At 35.5% G+C, this 18,825-nt stretch overlaps 1 protein-coding gene across 1 annotated transcript in view; it reads right to left on the bottom strand.

Annotated features, from left to right (window-relative positions):
* Positions 1 to 18,825, bottom strand: part of LOC150108171 (syntenin-1-like) — a 100,280-nt gene that overhangs the window by 57,903 nt on the left and 23,552 nt on the right. The window contains exons 2-3 of the mRNA XM_090390628.1: positions 10,851 to 10,942; positions 9,264 to 9,461 (exon numbers count right to left, since the gene is read on the bottom strand). Of these exons, the coding sequence (XP_090246754.1) occupies positions 9,264 to 9,461; positions 10,851 to 10,901 (249 nt within the window). The 5' untranslated portion in view covers positions 10,902 to 10,942. The remainder of the gene's footprint in view (positions 1 to 9,263; positions 9,462 to 10,850; positions 10,943 to 18,825) is intronic.

Raw genomic sequence — 18,825 nt, forward strand, 5'->3', positions numbered from 1 at the left:
CAATCCCCTGTTGCTTTTGCCAGGGAACCAGGGCAAACAGCAAAAAGTCAGCTACTGGAAAAAATCCTAAAATACACACCAACTCAACATTACCAGAGTTCAAGATCAGTATTATCAACATAAGAAACCTGAGTGATAAAGAAATAGAGCTAGCTGAGGAATTGGATAAGTACCAGATCAATATAATATGGGTGACTGAAACAAAAAAGACAAATTGGCGAGATCTTTCTGAGCAAGAAATACAAAATGTTACATTCAGACAATGACAATCAAGGAAAAGAATGAGTAACCATAGTATTCAACACTAAATATGTGGCTAATCTTCATGAATGGCAAGAAATATCAAGTACAGTGATGTGGGCAAATATCAGAATGGGGAACTGGACAATGAGACTTTTTTTTTGTACCTATGATTCCACAGAAAACTCTACTAAAGCAGAAGTGGAGGAATTTTTTTGAGGCTTTAGAGAAAGCAACTAACACAATGAAAAACTAAAAGTTGGTCCTTGTTGGAGATCTAAATAGCAGAGTAGGAAATGATTGTTGGACACACAAAAATATTTTGGGAAAATTTGGAGAAAAGAACAAAACTAATAATAATGGCAAATACCTGTTGGATTTCTGCTCAGGACATGGACTGGGTATTACTAACACAATGTTCCAACATAAAAACATGCACAAATTCATATGGAGAGAAGAGGCAAGGAATGTAGCTTGGGGGATTTTCAAAAATTATCTAGTAGAAGCAATGTCTAAATGTATTCAATGGGTCAGAAAGTTAAATAAGGTAGGTGTGAAATGGATGGCTGAAGATATTAAACATGCAATACAGAGAAAAATGGCATTATGGAAGCAGCATAAGAGAAGTGGAAATAACCAATTCCATGAGATCTACAAAGACCAGGCAAGGAGGGTGACTTGGTTGGTGAGGGTAGCTAAAGAGAGGTATGAACAGCAGTTAGCTATGAAGCCAAAAAGAATCCTAAGGAGTTCATTCGATACGTAGCCAGCAAAAGAAAGAATGATCAAGGATGACACTGATAGGAGAAAATGGTATAAAGACAGCTGTTGCAGAATGTGTGGTGGAGATACTTAATGAGCAATTCACAAAGGTCTTTCAATCTTGTGAATGTGAATTCATGGAGAGATTAAGAGCAGTAGATGATGGGGAGTTGAGTAAACTAGATGTTAATAAGGCTATGGGACTTGATAATATATCGCCACATATTCTGAAGGAATGTGCCAGGAAGTTGATACCCGGCAAGATCTATGCAAGTATACTTGAGAAACGGTTGAGAAGATTTGTGGAAGAAAAGCTTGGTGAAGAACAAGCTGGATTAAGGCCAAATAGAGGTTGTCAGGATCAGATCTTCACTTTACGACAAATAGTGGAGAAAGCATGGAAATTTTACAAAGATCAGTATTTAAGTTTTGGCGATCTGGAAAAGGCATATGACAAGGTGCCAAGAGAGGAGCTATTCAATACACTACAGTTATATGGTGTCAGTAGGGCATTATATCAAGAAATACTTAGTCTGTATTTGAGTTGTAAGTCGGCAGTTAGAATTGAAGGATGTACAGGAAGATGGTTTAATGTTAAATCTGGTGTGAGACAAGGATGTACATTATCCCCTCTGTTATTCATTATCTATATGGATCACATTATGAAAGAAAGTGGTATTAAACATGATATCAGAATTGGAGATATTAATGTCAGCTCTTTGCTTTATGCGAACGATGTTATACTTCTGAATAAATCTGCTACAAGTTTGCAAGATTTCCCGACTAAATTGAATAACTGTTGTAATAGATATGTCTTTTTAATGCTGACCTTCATACCAAAGACAATGAAAATAGGTAGAATTGTTGAAAATGTCAACTGTGTTGTAAACAGGGAACCTGTGAAACAAGTAAAACATTTCAGCTACTTAGGCATGATTTTTAGTGAAGATGGTAAATTAAATATGGAAATAGACAACAGAATCAACAAAGCAGGTATGGTAGGAAGTCAATTGAATAAATTCATATGGAATAAGAGAGAAATTAGTCAGAACACTAAATTAGCTGTATACAAGACAGTGTTCAAACCAGTTTTAACTTATGGATCTGAGAGCTGGGTCAGAAGTAAAACACTTTGACCAAAGACTAGAGACTGCAGATATGAGAGTCCTGAGAAAGATTAGAGGCATGAACAGATGGCATCAATGGCAATATCAGATTAAAAACAAGGATATTAGGAAAGAACTTGACATTGTCAGCATCCAGGAATGGGTTAGCAGAGCTAATCTCAGGTGGTATGGTCACTTAAACAGAATGGTCAAGGAAAGATTAGCAAAACAAATTTTCCTGCCAATCTGGCAGAGAACATGATCCAGAGGAAGACCAAGATATAGGTGGATTGATGTGGTATAATGTGCCTTAGACGAGAGAAATATAAGATCTGATAATGATAATATTGGAGTCTTGACAAGTAATAGACTTATCTGGAGGAAAATTGCAGATAGGAAGTTAGTAATGATGTAAATTTTTTATGTAGTACTATCATATCTTGTGCACTCCTTGAGGGTACATGTCAGGAATTTGATGATGACTTATTCATGTAGTACTGTCACAGTATTCTGAACACCCCTTGCACTTACATATCAGAAAATTTATAATGAAGGCTCTTCCAGACTATTCAAATCATTCCATAAGTGCTACATATCAGTAATATCCCTGATTGCATTGTCAGCAATTGTACCACTGAACATAACCTGAAGCATGTTTTGCATGTAAATAACTGTCAACATCAGATACTGGGTACCTTGTCAACCTTTATTCAAAAGCTAATGTAAATGATGATGATTAACATTTGATACTGGATATTTCAATCATATAAATGCTACAAATAAATATATTATTGAAACTGTAGTATTTGATTGCTCTTTGCTGTAGAGCAACTTAAAAATTAATTAATGCTGTGTCATTTTGTTGTGCTAAGAATATTATCTGACACCTTATTTGACACATATACGTTAACTATACCGGCTATCAACCTTTTCTTAAACTCATTTGCACTTGCCACTTCCACAGCCTTTACACTTACTAATTTCGACAGATGCTCCAGTGTTCTCTTCTAACCTTTCACTTAATGAAAAATTTCAAACTATATCCTATAACACAAATTCAAAAGTTTATAGGCATCTACCATATCACCTTTTTGCACATTTCCCAGCTTCTTTATCCTCTACAATAGGCGTTTCCAACCCTATGCCCGCGGGCACCATGGCGCCCATCGACCAATCTGTGTGTGCCCACTGCTGTTCAACCATGTGCCGTATAGTTTGAAATAATCACGTGCACATCACACAATAATTCATTAAATGCATGCAGCTATTTCCATTATATATAATGGAAATAGTTGCATGCATTGCAAAGCTTGTTCATGTAAATGCTGAAAAACTAGAGCTAGAAATTTTGGTTCTTCATAGTGACATTACGCTAAAATCCCATATAACAGATGAAAATTTCTGGAATCTAGTGGATAGAAAAAAGTTTCCATTCTTAAAAAGAGCAGCGTACAAGATAAAATCGTTTTTTCGGTTCCACATACCTTTGCGAATCATTGTTTTCAACCATGAATATCATAAAATCAAAATATAGATCACGACTCACTGATGAGCATCTTGATGATTGTTTAAGAACTGGAATATCATATTCTCCTAATTATGAAGCACTAGCCAATGAAATGCAATGATCACACTAACTTACACACACACACACACATATATATATATATATATATATATATATATATATATATATATATTTAAATTTTTATATAATGTAAACTTTTAAGTAATAAAACATTTGATTATAATGTAAACTTTGTATGTATTCATTTAACAAAAGAATTCAAAAAATTTGCTTGAAAAAATAGATGGTGCCCGTCGCCCTACCGGTATTTTAGAATGTGCTCTAGGAAACAAAAAGGTTGGGAACCCCTGTTCTACAAGCTCAGGTGACCAAATCAGCACACAGTAATCCAGGTGAAGTGGTATTTCAGGCCTTGTGAAAAGGCAAAATGATTCATATATCCTTACTTGTGCTTCAGCATTGCAGTTATTTTCTGGGTTTTATTTGCAATTTTTGCCCTGTGATCTTAGAAATTTCTATCCACTGTAACTCCAAGATCCCTAGCCTCATGGCAAAGTGTATAACTTTACATTTACTAACATTGAATCGATATCCATTATCATTTACCCACATTTCCAGCTTATTCAAATCATTCTGTAAGTGCTAGATATCATGCCCTGCTTCTTTACATTGTCAGCAAACAATTGAACATCTCCTTGTGAGATTCTTCCTAATATCATTATATAGATTGAACAACAATAGTCTAAGGACTGATCCCTGGATATATGGTCACTTTAAATCTGGCAAGATTCACACTTACTGCATACCACTTTCTGATACCTATCAGTCACCTACTTACTCATGCAAGTAAGTTTTTATTCCAATCCCATATTCTTCAGATTATGAAATTGCTGTTCATGTGATATTCTATCAAATGCATTAGCAAAGCCCAACAGTGTCATAGTGTATCCATTATCTTTATCCATTTCGACCATAACATTATAAAATATGAGCAAATTGCTCACACTGCCTCATTTAAGCATCTTCAAATCTTCCCATGATATATTTTCCATTCAGTAACTGATACCATGGAATCAAAGATAGTCTTCTCCTGAGATTGTCATATTTTCCAGTTTTGCAATTCAGCATGTTACTTGTCATAATTGGAACATAGATGTAGCTTACTACTTTTCAGGTCATTATGTCTTGATACCTGTCACCAATTTGCAGGAAAACAATCATCATCAAATTCCTGACAAGTACCCTCACGAGGGGGATGTACAGGATATGATAGTACTACATGAAAAACTTACATCATCATTACTAACTTCCTATCTACAATTTTCCTACAAATCAATCTGTTACTTGTCAAGACTCCAACATTATCACATCTTATATTTCTATCTTCTAAGGCACTTTTTACTATATCAATCCACCTTTATCTTGGTCTTCCTCTATCTTTTTCCTGCCAACCTGGCAGAGAACATTTGTTTTGCTAATCATTCCTCTCTCACTCTGTTTTAAGTGACCATACCACCTGAGATTAGCTCTGCTAACACATTCCTGGATGCTAACAATGTCAAGTTCTTTCCTAATATCCTCATTTTTAATAATATTGCCATTGATTCCATCTGTTCACGCCATTAATTTTTCTCTGGACTATCTGCAGTCTCTAATCTTTGGTCAAGTGTTTTATTTCTAACCCACCTCTCAGATCCACAAGTTAAAATTGGTATGAACACCGTCTTGTATACAGCTAATTTAGTGTTTTGACTAATTTCTTTTATTCCATATGAATTTATTCAATTGACTTCCTACCATACCAGCTTTGTTGATTCTGTTATCTATTTCCATATTTAATTTACCATCTTCATTAAAAATCGTGCCTAAATAGCTGAAATGTTTTACTTCTTCTATAGGTTCTCCATTCACAATGCAGTTGATATTTTCAATGCTTCTGCCTATTTTCATTGTCTTGGACTTGTTATTGCGGATTTTCATATCTATTACAACAGTTATTCAATTTAGTCAGGGAATCTTGCAGACTTGTAGTGGATTTATTTAGAAGTACAACATTTGCAAAAAGCAAAGAGCTGAGATCAACATATCCAATTTTGATATCAAGTTTAATACCACATTTCCTTCATAATGTGATCCATATAGATAATGAATAACAGAGGGGATAATGTACATACTTGTTTGACACCAGATTTAACATTAAACCATCTTCCTGTATTTCAATTCTAACTGCTGACTTACAACTTAAATAAAGACTAGTATTGCTTCATATAATGTCCCATTGACACCATACAACTGTAGCATTTTAAATAGCTTCTCTTTGGCACCTAGTCATATGCCTTTTCCAGATCTACAAAATTTAAATACAGATATTTTCTTATATTCCCATGATTTCTCAACTATTTGTTGTAAAGTGAAAACATGATCCTGACAAGCTTCTATTTGGCCTGAATCCAGCTTGTTCTTCACCAAGCTTCCCTTCCACAATCCTTTTCAACTGTTTCTCAGGTATACTTACATAAATCTTGCCAGGAACAATCAGTAGAGAAATACCTCTATAATTCTCGTATTCAGTTTTATTTCCATTTTTATATATGGGTACTATGAGAGCTCTACTCCAATCATCTAGAATTCATCCAGGCCTTCTGAACTATGCTGTGCAGCCACTGTAAGACTTTTATACCTCCATACTTGAGCATTTCTGGTCGAATATCATCTACTCCTGCTGCCTTTCCACATTTCAAGCCTTTGATGGCTTTTTCTACTTCAAGTATGGATATGTATTCCTGACTGTATGCATGTTGAGTGTTTTTTACCACTGTGCTATCACTGCTTGTTTCATTTAGCAGTTTTTCGAAGTAATTACTCCATACTTCAAGGATATCTTTTTCTCCTGTTTTCATGTCACCTTTATCATCTCTAACTCTTTTTACAGCACTCTTTCCTCCATTTCTAAGCTTCTTCAACAACCTTCAGAATATCTTACCACCTTCTTGATATTTATTTTCTATGTTCTTGCCAAAGTCCTCCCATGACTTTTGTTTAGCTAGTTTTACACAGTGTTTCGCTTTCTTACATTTGTCTCTGTATTCTCTAAGAGCAAAAGCTGACTTATTTGCCAGGAACTTTTGATATGATTTCTTCTTTTCCTTCACTGCCTCTTTAACTTCCTGTGTCCACCAGGGAGTTCTGATTTTTTTTATCCTTGCAGATAACCTCACCACATTCCTCTCTGGCTGAATCAATTAGGGTTTTATTCAAGGCTTGCCACTGAATCTCCAAGGTTCGGTTACTGTTCTCAAACTCTTTGATTTTTTCTTCAATAATCTTTGTGTATGTTAGTCTACAGTTCACATCTGAGAACTGCTCAACTTTTATTCGCTTTAAAACTTTCTTACATGTTATTCTTTTCAATATAAAATTCAATTTTATCCTGCTTAAGACTAAATAGTGATCACTTCCAATTTCCAATCCTCTATACACTTTGGTGTCCTGCACCAGGGAGAAAACATCACTATCAACAATAACATAGTCAATGAGACTTTTCTTATTCCTAGCCTCTTCTCTCCATGTGAATTTGTGCACATTTTTATGTTGGAACATGGTGTTAGTAATAACCAGTCCATGTCCTGAGCAGAAATCCAACAAATATTTGCCATTATAACTAGCTTTGCTCTTTTCTCCAAATTTTCCCAAAATATTTTTGTATGTCTCACAATCATTTCCTACTCTGCTATTTAGATCCCCAACAAGGACCAACTTTTCATTTTTCATTGTGTTAGTTGCTTTTTCTGAAGCCTCAAAAAATTCTTCCGCTTCTACCTTAGTAGAACCTTCTGTGGAACCATAGGCACAAATAAGTCTCATTGCCAGTTCCCCATTCTCAAATTGCCCACATTACTCTACTTGAGACTGACTGCCATTCAAGAAGATTAGCCTCATATTTTGTGTTGAATACTATGGCTACTCCTTTTCCTTGATTGCCATTGCCTGAATATAACATTTTGTATTTACTGCTTAGAAAGATCTCACCAGTTTTTGTCTTTTTTGTTTCAGTAATCCCCTATTATGTCGATCTGGTACTTATGTAATTCCTCAGCTAGCTCCATTTCTTTGCCATTCAGGCTTCTTATGTTGATAGTACTGATCTTTAACTCTGGTGATGTTGAGTTGGGGTGTGTTTTCAGATTTGTTCCAGTAGCTGACTTTTCGCTGTTCGCCCTGGTTCCCTGTGAAAACAACGGGGGGGGGGGCCTTGTTTAACTGGGCGACACCCCAGCCGGCATGAAATTTTGTCACGTTGTACCATCATTTTTTATTTTGGTTTAACCAATAAGAATACAATTTGGTCGGCTAAATCCCAAATTGCCAGCCTATCCTCGTTCGTTCAGTATCCAAGTAGATACCCAACAGGGTGCACCACAAGAAGGTGAAGATTTAACATTAGGTCAGAAGCCATGGTCAGTTCTCTGCATTCCTTTAAAGGCTATGTGTAGGTCTCCTCTCAGTTATACAGCTTTGACCCTTAAGCACATGTTGACATTATTATTGATCAACAATTTTCCTCCAAATTAGTCTACTGCTTGTCAGCACTCCAATACTGTCGTAACTAACATTTCTTGTTTCTATGGCACTTCTGACTGCATCCATCCACCTAGATCTTGGTCTCCCTCTCTTTCCTGCTATCTAGATCTTATAAGAGCCTTTAATATATCAAAAATAATGTCCTACTAAATTATCAACAGTGATAGACTTCAGGTGCCATTTTAAAGGGTAATCATTTTTCAATATCATTACCATTTATAACTTAACTGTTCTTTCACTAAATCAACTTACATTAAAAAAGGAATTTTCCAAGAATAACAAAATTAGCTTAATTTTATAGTATAAAAGTAATGATAAATTGTATCCAACAAAGATCATTGCTATGGATAATATGATGGCAGTTTTTTTTAATAAGCTTTTAAAAAGTTTGAAAAAAAAATAAGCTTTTTTTTCCAGCTAATTCATGGGTTAGTTACTTTTTTTGATCCAGACAAGTAGAATTTTTACTCATGGGAATTTGGGGTTTAACTGCAACTCAGAAAGAATGGCTATGGGAGTCTTACTATTTCAGCCAACAATATGAATTAGAGTTTAGAAGACATTAATTTGCTACTTTTGTCTTGGATCCACCATTATGTAACAGAACTACCTAACTCTCATTTCACTCACTTGGAAGCTTATCATAGCTGAGACACATTAAACAGCTTCATCAGAGGCACTTCTAGTTCTCTTGCACGTTTGTGTAGCATGAGCTGACATGCCATCCAGTCCCACTCCTGTATTCATATTCATGTTGATTTTTTCAATATGCCAAGCACCAATTGTCTATATTTCAATTCTAAGTCTAAAATCTCTATCCTGATGACACACGCTTGCAAAGTGATCACTCTACAATTCACCTATATAACTCCTAAAATTTGAGAGTATGACAGAGGTGATATATAATGATTAGAATTAAATTAAAACATAATTTGTGTCCCAATTTTCACATTGAACTAAAAAAAAAAAAAAAAAAAACCCTAAAGTTTTACATGTGATGTTATTATATTCTTAACAGTGAAAGGGTTAAATCCTAAAAAACTTACTGGTGCAAGTACTAGAGAATTATTTGGAAAATACTGTTCAACATTTTCTTCAGACAGTGATAAACCCATATATTCTTGAAGTGTAGGATACAATGATGAGTACTTCTCAGGTGGAGTAGGAGCAGAACCTGGCTGGATAGGATATGGCAGAGTTGATGGCACATGTCCTTGCTGTGCATGCATGGCTTCAGCTTGAGCCTAAAAATATTAAGAAAAATTAAATCATAGCTATAAGCAACTCCCTGCATCCCAACATACAAATTATATAATTCCTGTGAAATCCTTTAAAAAGATTTAATTTTACTGAAAAAAAAATATATCAAAAATTTATAAAGTTAAATAACTCTGGTTAGTTCTTTCTGCAAGCGTGTTCTGAAAATGCAGTAACAACTAAAGAGGTTAACAGAATTTACATCATGAAAGTGTAAGTATGAAGGAAAGAATAACAGAATTTAGTACTAAACAATATAATTTTATATTTATTAATGGAAACTGTTATAATAATGACTTAAAGGAAATGGAAAAGTGAAATAGGCAACAGAACATTTTGAGCTGATTACATACAGATCTGTATGAAGTTTATTTTTTGCATTGACTACATATGTCAATAAATAATAACTAGTATATTTTATATCTTAATACCAAGATCATATCCTGTTGTTCTGAAAAAGTTAGGAAACTAAGGAATTTATTTCATTATAGCTATAGATTTCTTGCAGTCGAGACATCATGAAAATGTCTTCATCCAGCATGTAACAATAATGGCTGGTGATGAAATCAAATGTGATCATTCTAGGATTGTAGGTTCTTTGGATATTAATGACTCAACTAACTTTTATTAGATGACACTCATCGATATTGACCCAAATGAAATTTAATACTGATAAGTTAAATTATAACCTTTTTTCCTCTTTCATATCATATTTCACACAGTCATTATGCCTCCATCTTTCTAAGAAATGTATTCATGGATGCTAGTTGTAAAAAGTAATCATAACATCAAAAAATAGAAAATTTTAGAAGCACACAGATTTGTATGTTATCAGCTCAAATATTCTGTTGCCTATTTCACTTTTTCTTAGAATATATCTTTAAGCTCACAAAACATTAAAGCCGATTATTTTCATGATATAGTTTATAAAATAAATGGGTACAAATACAGTTTTAATTAATACAAAAGCATCAATCACCAAATCTCTGGTATCCCATGAGACCGGTGTTCACAGTGTAATGAAGGATGATCTTCCCTGATCTTAGAATTTAAAGATTTTTTTTTTTTTTTTTAAATTATCTTCACAACATATTTCTGTACATCAGAGGTAAAGGGCACTATGTCCATTTTTTTTTACACATCCAAAGTAAACGGCTACTTGTCCACTTAGTGCTCTTTACCTCAATACCATGCCAGCAACATAGTGCCCTTTCCAACTGGCTAATCTGCTTATTACACATAGGAGATAGTGCTTTGCACAATTGAAAAGAGCGCAAAATAAAACATTAAAATATACCTAAAACTCAATTCCGTAAAAAAATGGACATAGCACCCTTTACCTCCAGTGTACAGATTTGTAAAATGCTCTCACTTACCTGAGCCATGCGATGAACTTTCATATCTTCTAATGAAGGATACAAAGACATTTTGAGTCAAATGATTTCTAATAACTCTTACAAAGAATGACCTAAAGGAAGAAAGTAATTTGAATTGAAAAATTTTTGGTTATTTCAAAATCAGGTAATAAAAAAAAATCTCCATAATAAATTAAATTTAAATATCCTCAAGAATGCCCAACAATCTACAGTGGTAGTTTGTTGGGCATTCTTGGACATTCGGACAAATATAACTATTAGACAGGCTGTTCAGCTCAGATTCATCTAGAAAAGGGGTCGGCAAGCTTTTTAAATCATTGAACCCCTTCAAGGAATCCTTGATCCCTCATTGATCCCCATCATGTTAAATAAATGTTATCAGTAATAAATTTCTTAATTTAAAAATAATCCTTTCACCCTTTTACTTCATTACTGCTTCTCGATAAGAAATATTTAAAGAAAATACTTCAAGAAATTTATAAAGAACATTAAAAATTTAAACCCCTTTTGACCCTAGACATTTATCGACCCCTTGGATAGCCACATCAACCCCCAGGGGTCGATGTTGACCACTTTGCCGACCCCTGATCTAGAAGAAACCAAGTGCCTTAAACTTTCCCAAGTCATCTTAAGTAAAATTCCTGTGTCTAATGAATTAAAAACTATTTAAAATTAATTATTTGAATTTAACAGTTAGACTGAGTTATCCTCTTGAAGTTAATAGCATCTATTGTCACAAATACTTATCTAAGTGTTAATCTAATTTATCTTTTATCATCTGCATGTGTGGAAATGGCTATGAAACTGAGCCAAAAATGCTGTATGTATTAAACATTTTCCTTACATATTATTATTCCATAACTATTTTTATTAGGAGAGCTTAGAATGTTCTTTAGTCCTCCTGGCGAGTGATGAACAGGTTGACCTCTCAATCAATATGCTGTTATAGGTGCTGCTGGATTCCATATATCATTCACAATACACCTCCATTCTTGCCGATCAGTGGAGACAACTCTGGCCACGTCAGTGGTCAGCTGCTGGTTCTGCAGGTCATCCTCGACCTCCCTAAGCCACATTTTTCTCAGTGCTACTCACTGAACTCCAGTGGGCATATAATTCATGCCAGAGCAGCTTGTGAGGCAACTGACTGGTGTTCATTCTGCACATGTGGGAAAACCACCGCAGTCTTCGTTTTTGTTCTTCAATGACTGGTTGGTTGTCACACCTTGCCTGAACAGTCTCATTGCAGTGACAATCATGAAGCGAGATGCCCAGGATCTGTCACAGGCATCACATTTGGAAGACAGCTTGTTCATGTCTGATGCAAGCAGAATCCATGTTTCAGCTCCATACATGATTAGTGTCCAGAAGATGCAAATTTTGGTCTTGGTGGAGATGTTGGACTCTCTTCCATAAATTACAGATGCCAAGAAATTATATTCTTGGTTTAATCTTTTATCCAAGTGTAAGCAAACAAAGTTTGAATGTGAAGTAATTTCACGACCAGGTTACGCATATATATATATATATATATATATATATATAGAAGCCAATGACGTCACATCACTTATCTTAGTGTCCCATAATGCAAAGCACATATCCTCTATCCGCAAATATGGCACTGTCATCTTCAAACATCAAGTCAGTCAGGAAGCTGTTTGCACCATACTGAACTCCACTCTGCATCTGCTCTCGAAGCTTCTCTCATGTCTGATGCAAGCAGAATCCATGTTTCAGCTCCTTCAAATCTGCTCCGAATGCAGACTTGAAGTCAATAAAGGCAATCGCAGTTCGCTTCCCGCATCTGATTATTTTCTCCATCAGTTAGCAAATGACAAATATTTTATCAGTGCAGGCCCGATGTGACCTGAAGCCTGCTTGTTCCTCACAGTTTGTCTGTTCACAGTACTTCTTCAGCCTTGCTTGTATGACCTTCATGAATAACTTGCCGATGATCGAAATAATGCTGATACCACGGTAATTCTTGCATTCCTGGCTATCACCTTTCTTCAGGATCAGTATGATGATGGCTTTTATCCACACTGCTGGGATGCATTCGAAGTACCAGAGGCATGTCAGAAGGACATGGAGCAGCTGTAGCAGGACATCTCCTCCAGTTTTGATTACTTTGGCAATGACTTGATTCACTCCAGGTGCCTTTCCAGTCTTCAATGATCTTATTGCACTCTTCACTTCATCAACTGTCGAAGAATGGATTCTCTGGCAGGTCAATGGGTGGCAGTTCAGATGCTGGCCCTGAACGTTGTGGTTATAAAGTTGCTGGAAGAATTATTTTCACAGTTGAAAGCACGCAACAGGGGAGCTCACGAAGGTACCATCTGCCTTCTTGATGTCATTTACTGATTTGGTTTTACCACTCAGTCTCCTGACGGTCTGATATAGAGTCTGGTACTCATGCTTGGATGCTGCTTCTTCCAGATCAGCTGCGATATATTCCAGTAGGCTTTACGTTTCACCTTCATCTTCCATCTAACCTCTTTGTTCAGTTGCCAGTACTGTTCGAAGTTGACGTGCTCAACAAATTAACAATCCTATTATCAGATGGCTTGTTTCTTTCTTGTGTCTTTCCAATAGGCTTATCTTTACTGGCTAGCTGACTAAATGCTCTTCACCCACAAGTCATGAGTTTGGATCCCATTATGAATGTTTGTGTAAGTGAATTTCATCACCCAGTATGTCCGTGCGGTTAGCCTAGTGGCTGTGCACTTCGCAACCATATGACTGGGGAAGGAGTGTCCCAGGTTCGATTCCCGTCGAAGACGTGAGGAATTTGAGGATCTTCCTCAGCCATAGCCAAGTTAGCCAGTCTTGGGCGTGGTAGGGTTTTTTCCACCAGTTTATCTGGTGCTTTTCATCCCACAAGCAGGCAAACCGGCCCCGTGAACACAAACAGATCTACAGCCATAAATACCCCTCTGGGAAAAAAATAAATACTAGAAAATTTTCCAAAAATCTTTTCCTAATTAAATTTTTTTTTTTAAATTATTTATGCTGTGTCGTGCTTTCTATTTCTATACTACTTATGAATTAGCGATCATTGCAGATGCTCAGTCACAGGTTGCATGTGATGCGTAGTGTACGAATGTATTCTCAAATCATCTACTCAAAAGGTGTATTATCAGGTGGTGATTTTACAGAGATACATATCAACATTGAGATAAATGAACAGGAGGTGTTCAGCATAATAAAAAATATGAAATGTGAACAGCAGTAGGACTGGATGGCATATCAGCCTGATTACTATGTGAACGTGCAAAAGAATTGGCATTGCCTCTGATGAAGTTGTTCAATCTAAGTCATCGTCATCTCTGGCAGGGTTCCAAGGGAGTGGAATGAGGATAAGATAGTAGTTGCATAAAGTGGTTCTAAGACAGAGGTAAGAAACCACAGACCAATTAATATATTGGGAGTGGTTGTTAAAGTATTGGAAAAGTTGGTGAAAGGTAAAATACAACAGTGGGTGGATAGGAATGCAATACTCTATAGTGAGAACCATTGCTTTGTAAAGGGTAAGTCCTGTCGTAGTAACTATTCACATTTTATAGTAAAGTGACAGCAGAATTGGATAAGGGTAATGGCTACACCATGATATTTGGAGGATTGGAATGGATATGAGGCTAGTAGCACGGGTAGAGAGATGACTCACAGAAAGACATCAGAGAGTAGTATATGGTGTAGTCTAGAAGAATGATGGTGACTAGTGGAGTGCCTCAGGATTCGGTACTAGGGCCACTACTTTTTGATTTGTATATCAATGACATAGGCAAAAATTTAAGAGGGGATATTCAACTGTTTGCTGATGATGCAAAACTGGAGAGACCAATAGTTGATAAAGGTGATGTATATATCCTGCAGGATGATTTAAATAAGTTGGCATTGTGGGCAAAGGATAATGATTGTCAATTTAATGTTACAAAATTTAAGGTTATGCACTTGGGGTTGAAAAGGTTGTATCATATTGATAGTATTGGTTTGCAGGAAATTGTTGAGGCTATGGACTTGGGGATAATGGTAGACAAAGTTAAAGTTCAGAGGGCATATTGCAAAAGTTGGTAAAATAGTACAACTAATTACTTGGATGTTGAAAAACATGCTAACAAGTAAAGATATCATCTCTCTTCAAAAGGCAATGATTCAGCCACATCCTGTCAAGTGTGGTAACATTCATATCCAAAAACCATGCAGTTACAGACAGCAGCAGCCTTATGACAGTGCATTATTTAGTTGAAAGAGAATGGTCAGTTCTGTAGAAACACTACAAAGTAGGAAGCATTGCATCATGCAGAATGTTCTGATAACTCAATTCAATATTCATAGCACCACAGAGGTGCAGGGTCAAACTAGGACCATACCATCACACCACCACCTCTGAATTTCATACTTGGAGTTACAAACTCTGGTGTAGGAGATGTTCACCAGGCAATTTGCTCAGTAGAGGGCACAGCATGATTTGTTTCTCCATAACACACAACTTTCCAAGCTTCCATGTCCTCCAAACACACTCTTTGCACCACTGAAGACAATGCAGCAAGTTGGTTCGGGTAATGTGGAACATGTATATTGCAGTCCTACCATGGAAATGCATGTTGTGAGCCTTGATTCCAAATGCTTTTGTGCAGATTCGTGTTCCAGTTGATGCCCAAAATTCCATATTCAACATGTTGACTGACAAATGGCAGTTTATACAGATTAGCCTTTGTAGCACCTTACAGTCACACTCTGTGAGTGTGGTGAGTCATCCACTGCAGATAGCACTTGAAGTGGACTCTCTGATCCTCCATCTCAGTATTTTATCACTCACTGATTGTTGACCTGGAATGGCCAAATTTTTCAACAATTTGCCAAACAGATAAGCCTGTAACATGGCATCCTATCCCAATGCATCTTTCCGTCAATTCCCTTCTCACATACATTTCACCAAAACACAGTTGCACTGACTTGGGATCATCATATTCCTTCAATTTATAGCAGATTACAAACATGACTCATTACATGGCACGATGCACCTTGCCCATGGGGGGGGGGGGGGAATCTGTTTACTTCTTTTCAAGCAGTGTATATATAATTACACTAAGAGAAATATATACTTAGTGATGTGTTAAAAAAAAATTACTTAGCTGTTTAATGTCATTATCCAAGTTTCATGGATTTGTAAGAAAATGAAATTCAACCTTCGGGCTCTTATGTGTTATACCTTCATTGTTACATATTCAATGTATATGCACTCACTATCCTCCTCCACAAGTCATGCATTCCAATTCTCCAAACAGAAATATTCATACTTCTTGTCCATCACAACTCCAAGGTAATTCCTTCCCAGAACACATACACACGCACATGTATCATGGATACAAAAGTACTTAACAATGCACATAGATCATAATATTATTCAATGTGTCATTTCACTGCATCTAAATTTCTCTTGCACTGCATTAACATTAAAAAAGGATAAATGAAAGTACATTTCAGAAAGAAAAAAGCCAGCACATTTTTAATGCAAGTTCTCCATTCAGAATAATGTATCACATAATATTTAATGTATGTAGAATTATATATATATAAAGACAGAGGAATCAATAATATATGTAATTTTAACTAATAGCCCTAAATGATTCAGCAGTACTCTGTACAACACATAGCATATTAAAAGACAATTATCATGAAACCCAGGAAGATATCAAAAACTCAAAGCAAACAAACTTACATAAAAAAAAAAAAATATATATATATATATATATATATAAAATAAGCTACATAAGAAAAAAATAGCTGTAAATGTTATTTTCTTTTTCACTGGGCTGGTAGCATGTTGTACATGACAAATTATATTATTTTCACCTATATTTTTAGTCTGGCATAAGCAAGCAGTAATAGCTTGCACATACATTTTTTTATACACAAACCATATGATTCCACCACTTTCCTATCACATGACCAATATTTCAGCATCTCCAATTAAAAAAAAAAAAAACAGAAAATGGGAGGAGAGTGGTTTTACCTCAAGAATAGGCTTCACTGGTAATAAATGTGTAGGAAATTTACTCTTATCCCAATTACCCAAAAAATAATCTCGGATTTCAAGTAAACTATTCAAGAAAAGAAACTTAAATGGGTACAAGGATAAGATATAGCTGATAAATCATTATGATTTGTCATTATATAAGGTGACAAGCTGTGTCAGATGGAGAAGACTCAACACAGTGATATTCTTGGACTTTCTAAAGACATTTGATAGTCATATGACAAGATGGTATTATTCAGTAAAGCCAGCAAGTTATATGGTGGGACAGTGTCCTAAAAAAAGAAAGGTGGCCAACTGAAGTGTTCTGTTCTTGAGCCCCTACTGTAATTATTTGTTATATTTCATGTAAATTGATGGGATCTTTAGTTGGTTGCTGATGATGCAAAGTTGGAGAGAGGAGTTAATTTTATAACTTCCTTCAGGAAATAAACTTTTAGCTTGAACAAAGGAATGTGGTTAACTGCAGTTTTAATGTTAATAAGTGCAGGGTGTTGCAATGTATAGTGAAGAGATATGAGGCTGTAATGTATTGTTACATTATTGTTATGGTGGAACTGCATTTCAGGAGATGGATGCAATTCAACATCTGGGATGGCTGGCAGTGGCCTGAAGTTTACAGGTCACACTACTGCTACAATAAAGAGCACAATGACATGCAGGTCTGAGTCACTATATAAAGCACTGATCAGATGAAGACAAGAATATAATTTCTTGGCATCTTTAATTAACAGTATAGATTTTAACAATAATTACCCTTTATCCAACCTTCAACACAACAGCCCTTCAATTAACCAACCTTGTGTCAACTGACATATGATACAGCCCCATGTAATTATACTTCAATTATCAGAATGAAAAAATGCCTTCCTGATGGGATTGGATAAATGATAGATTACTGCATACATACTGATCACTTATTTATGATTGCATTTTTTTTTTTACATGGCTTCCCATCCCAATTTATTTTCATCATCTAGACAGTGCCGAAGTAGGAGAAAATAACAATTACTGTTGATCAATAAGATTGCACTTTTACATTACCTCTATATTATACTCTTCTATTATACAGATATTACAACAAAATTTACTCTTTAAAAAATCTGTGTTATACTCTAAAAAGAAACCCTAATCAATAATCGAAATCTTAACTAGATATAAAAGTGCAATAATGCATCCTCCCAGTTACAAACTCTTAATTCAATCAATACTCAATATTTCCTCAGAACATGATTAAAATCTATCCAATCCCTCATTAATGTTCAAGATAATTATCGTTCCAAACACATCCACCAAGCTCATATATTTCTAATCCCTCAACTTTCTCCATACCCGAGAATAAACTTGTTTCATCAAAATCAAATATCCTGTTTAAATTCTTTCTAAATGCCACTACATGTTACATAAAACCAGCTCCAATCCAAAATCAGATCAGATCAGATTAATCAGAATCCCCAGATTTTAATCTGCTATAATTTTACCTACCAAAGCACATATGCTGCATGTAACCATGCAGCATATGTGCTTTGGTAGGTAAATTATTTATTTTTACATTCATCCTATTCTATAACATCTACAATCACTAATTTCTCCTTGTAATCCATTTCATTCTAATATCATCAAATTCCTGCTATGTACCCTCAAGGGGTGTACAGGATATGATAGTACTACACGAAAAACTTACATCATTACTAACTTCCTATCTACAATTTTCCTCCAAATCAGTCTGTTAATTGTCAAGACTCCAACATTATCAGATCTTATATTTCTATCGTCTAAGGCACTTTGTACCGTATCAATCCATCTATATCTTGGTCATTCTCTGGGTCGTTTTCCTGCCAACCTGGCAGAGAACACTTGTTTTGCTAATCTTTCCTTGCCCATTCTGTTTAAGTGACCATACCACCTGAGATTAGCTCTGCTAACACATTCCTG

The sequence above is a fragment of the Typopeltis vanoorti genome, chromosome 3, assembly GCF_054136105.1.
Source record: "Typopeltis vanoorti isolate ZY-2024b chromosome 3, IOZ_Tvanoo_1.0, whole genome shotgun sequence".
Classification (NCBI taxonomy): Eukaryota; Metazoa; Arthropoda; class Arachnida; order Uropygi; family Thelyphonidae; genus Typopeltis; species Typopeltis vanoorti.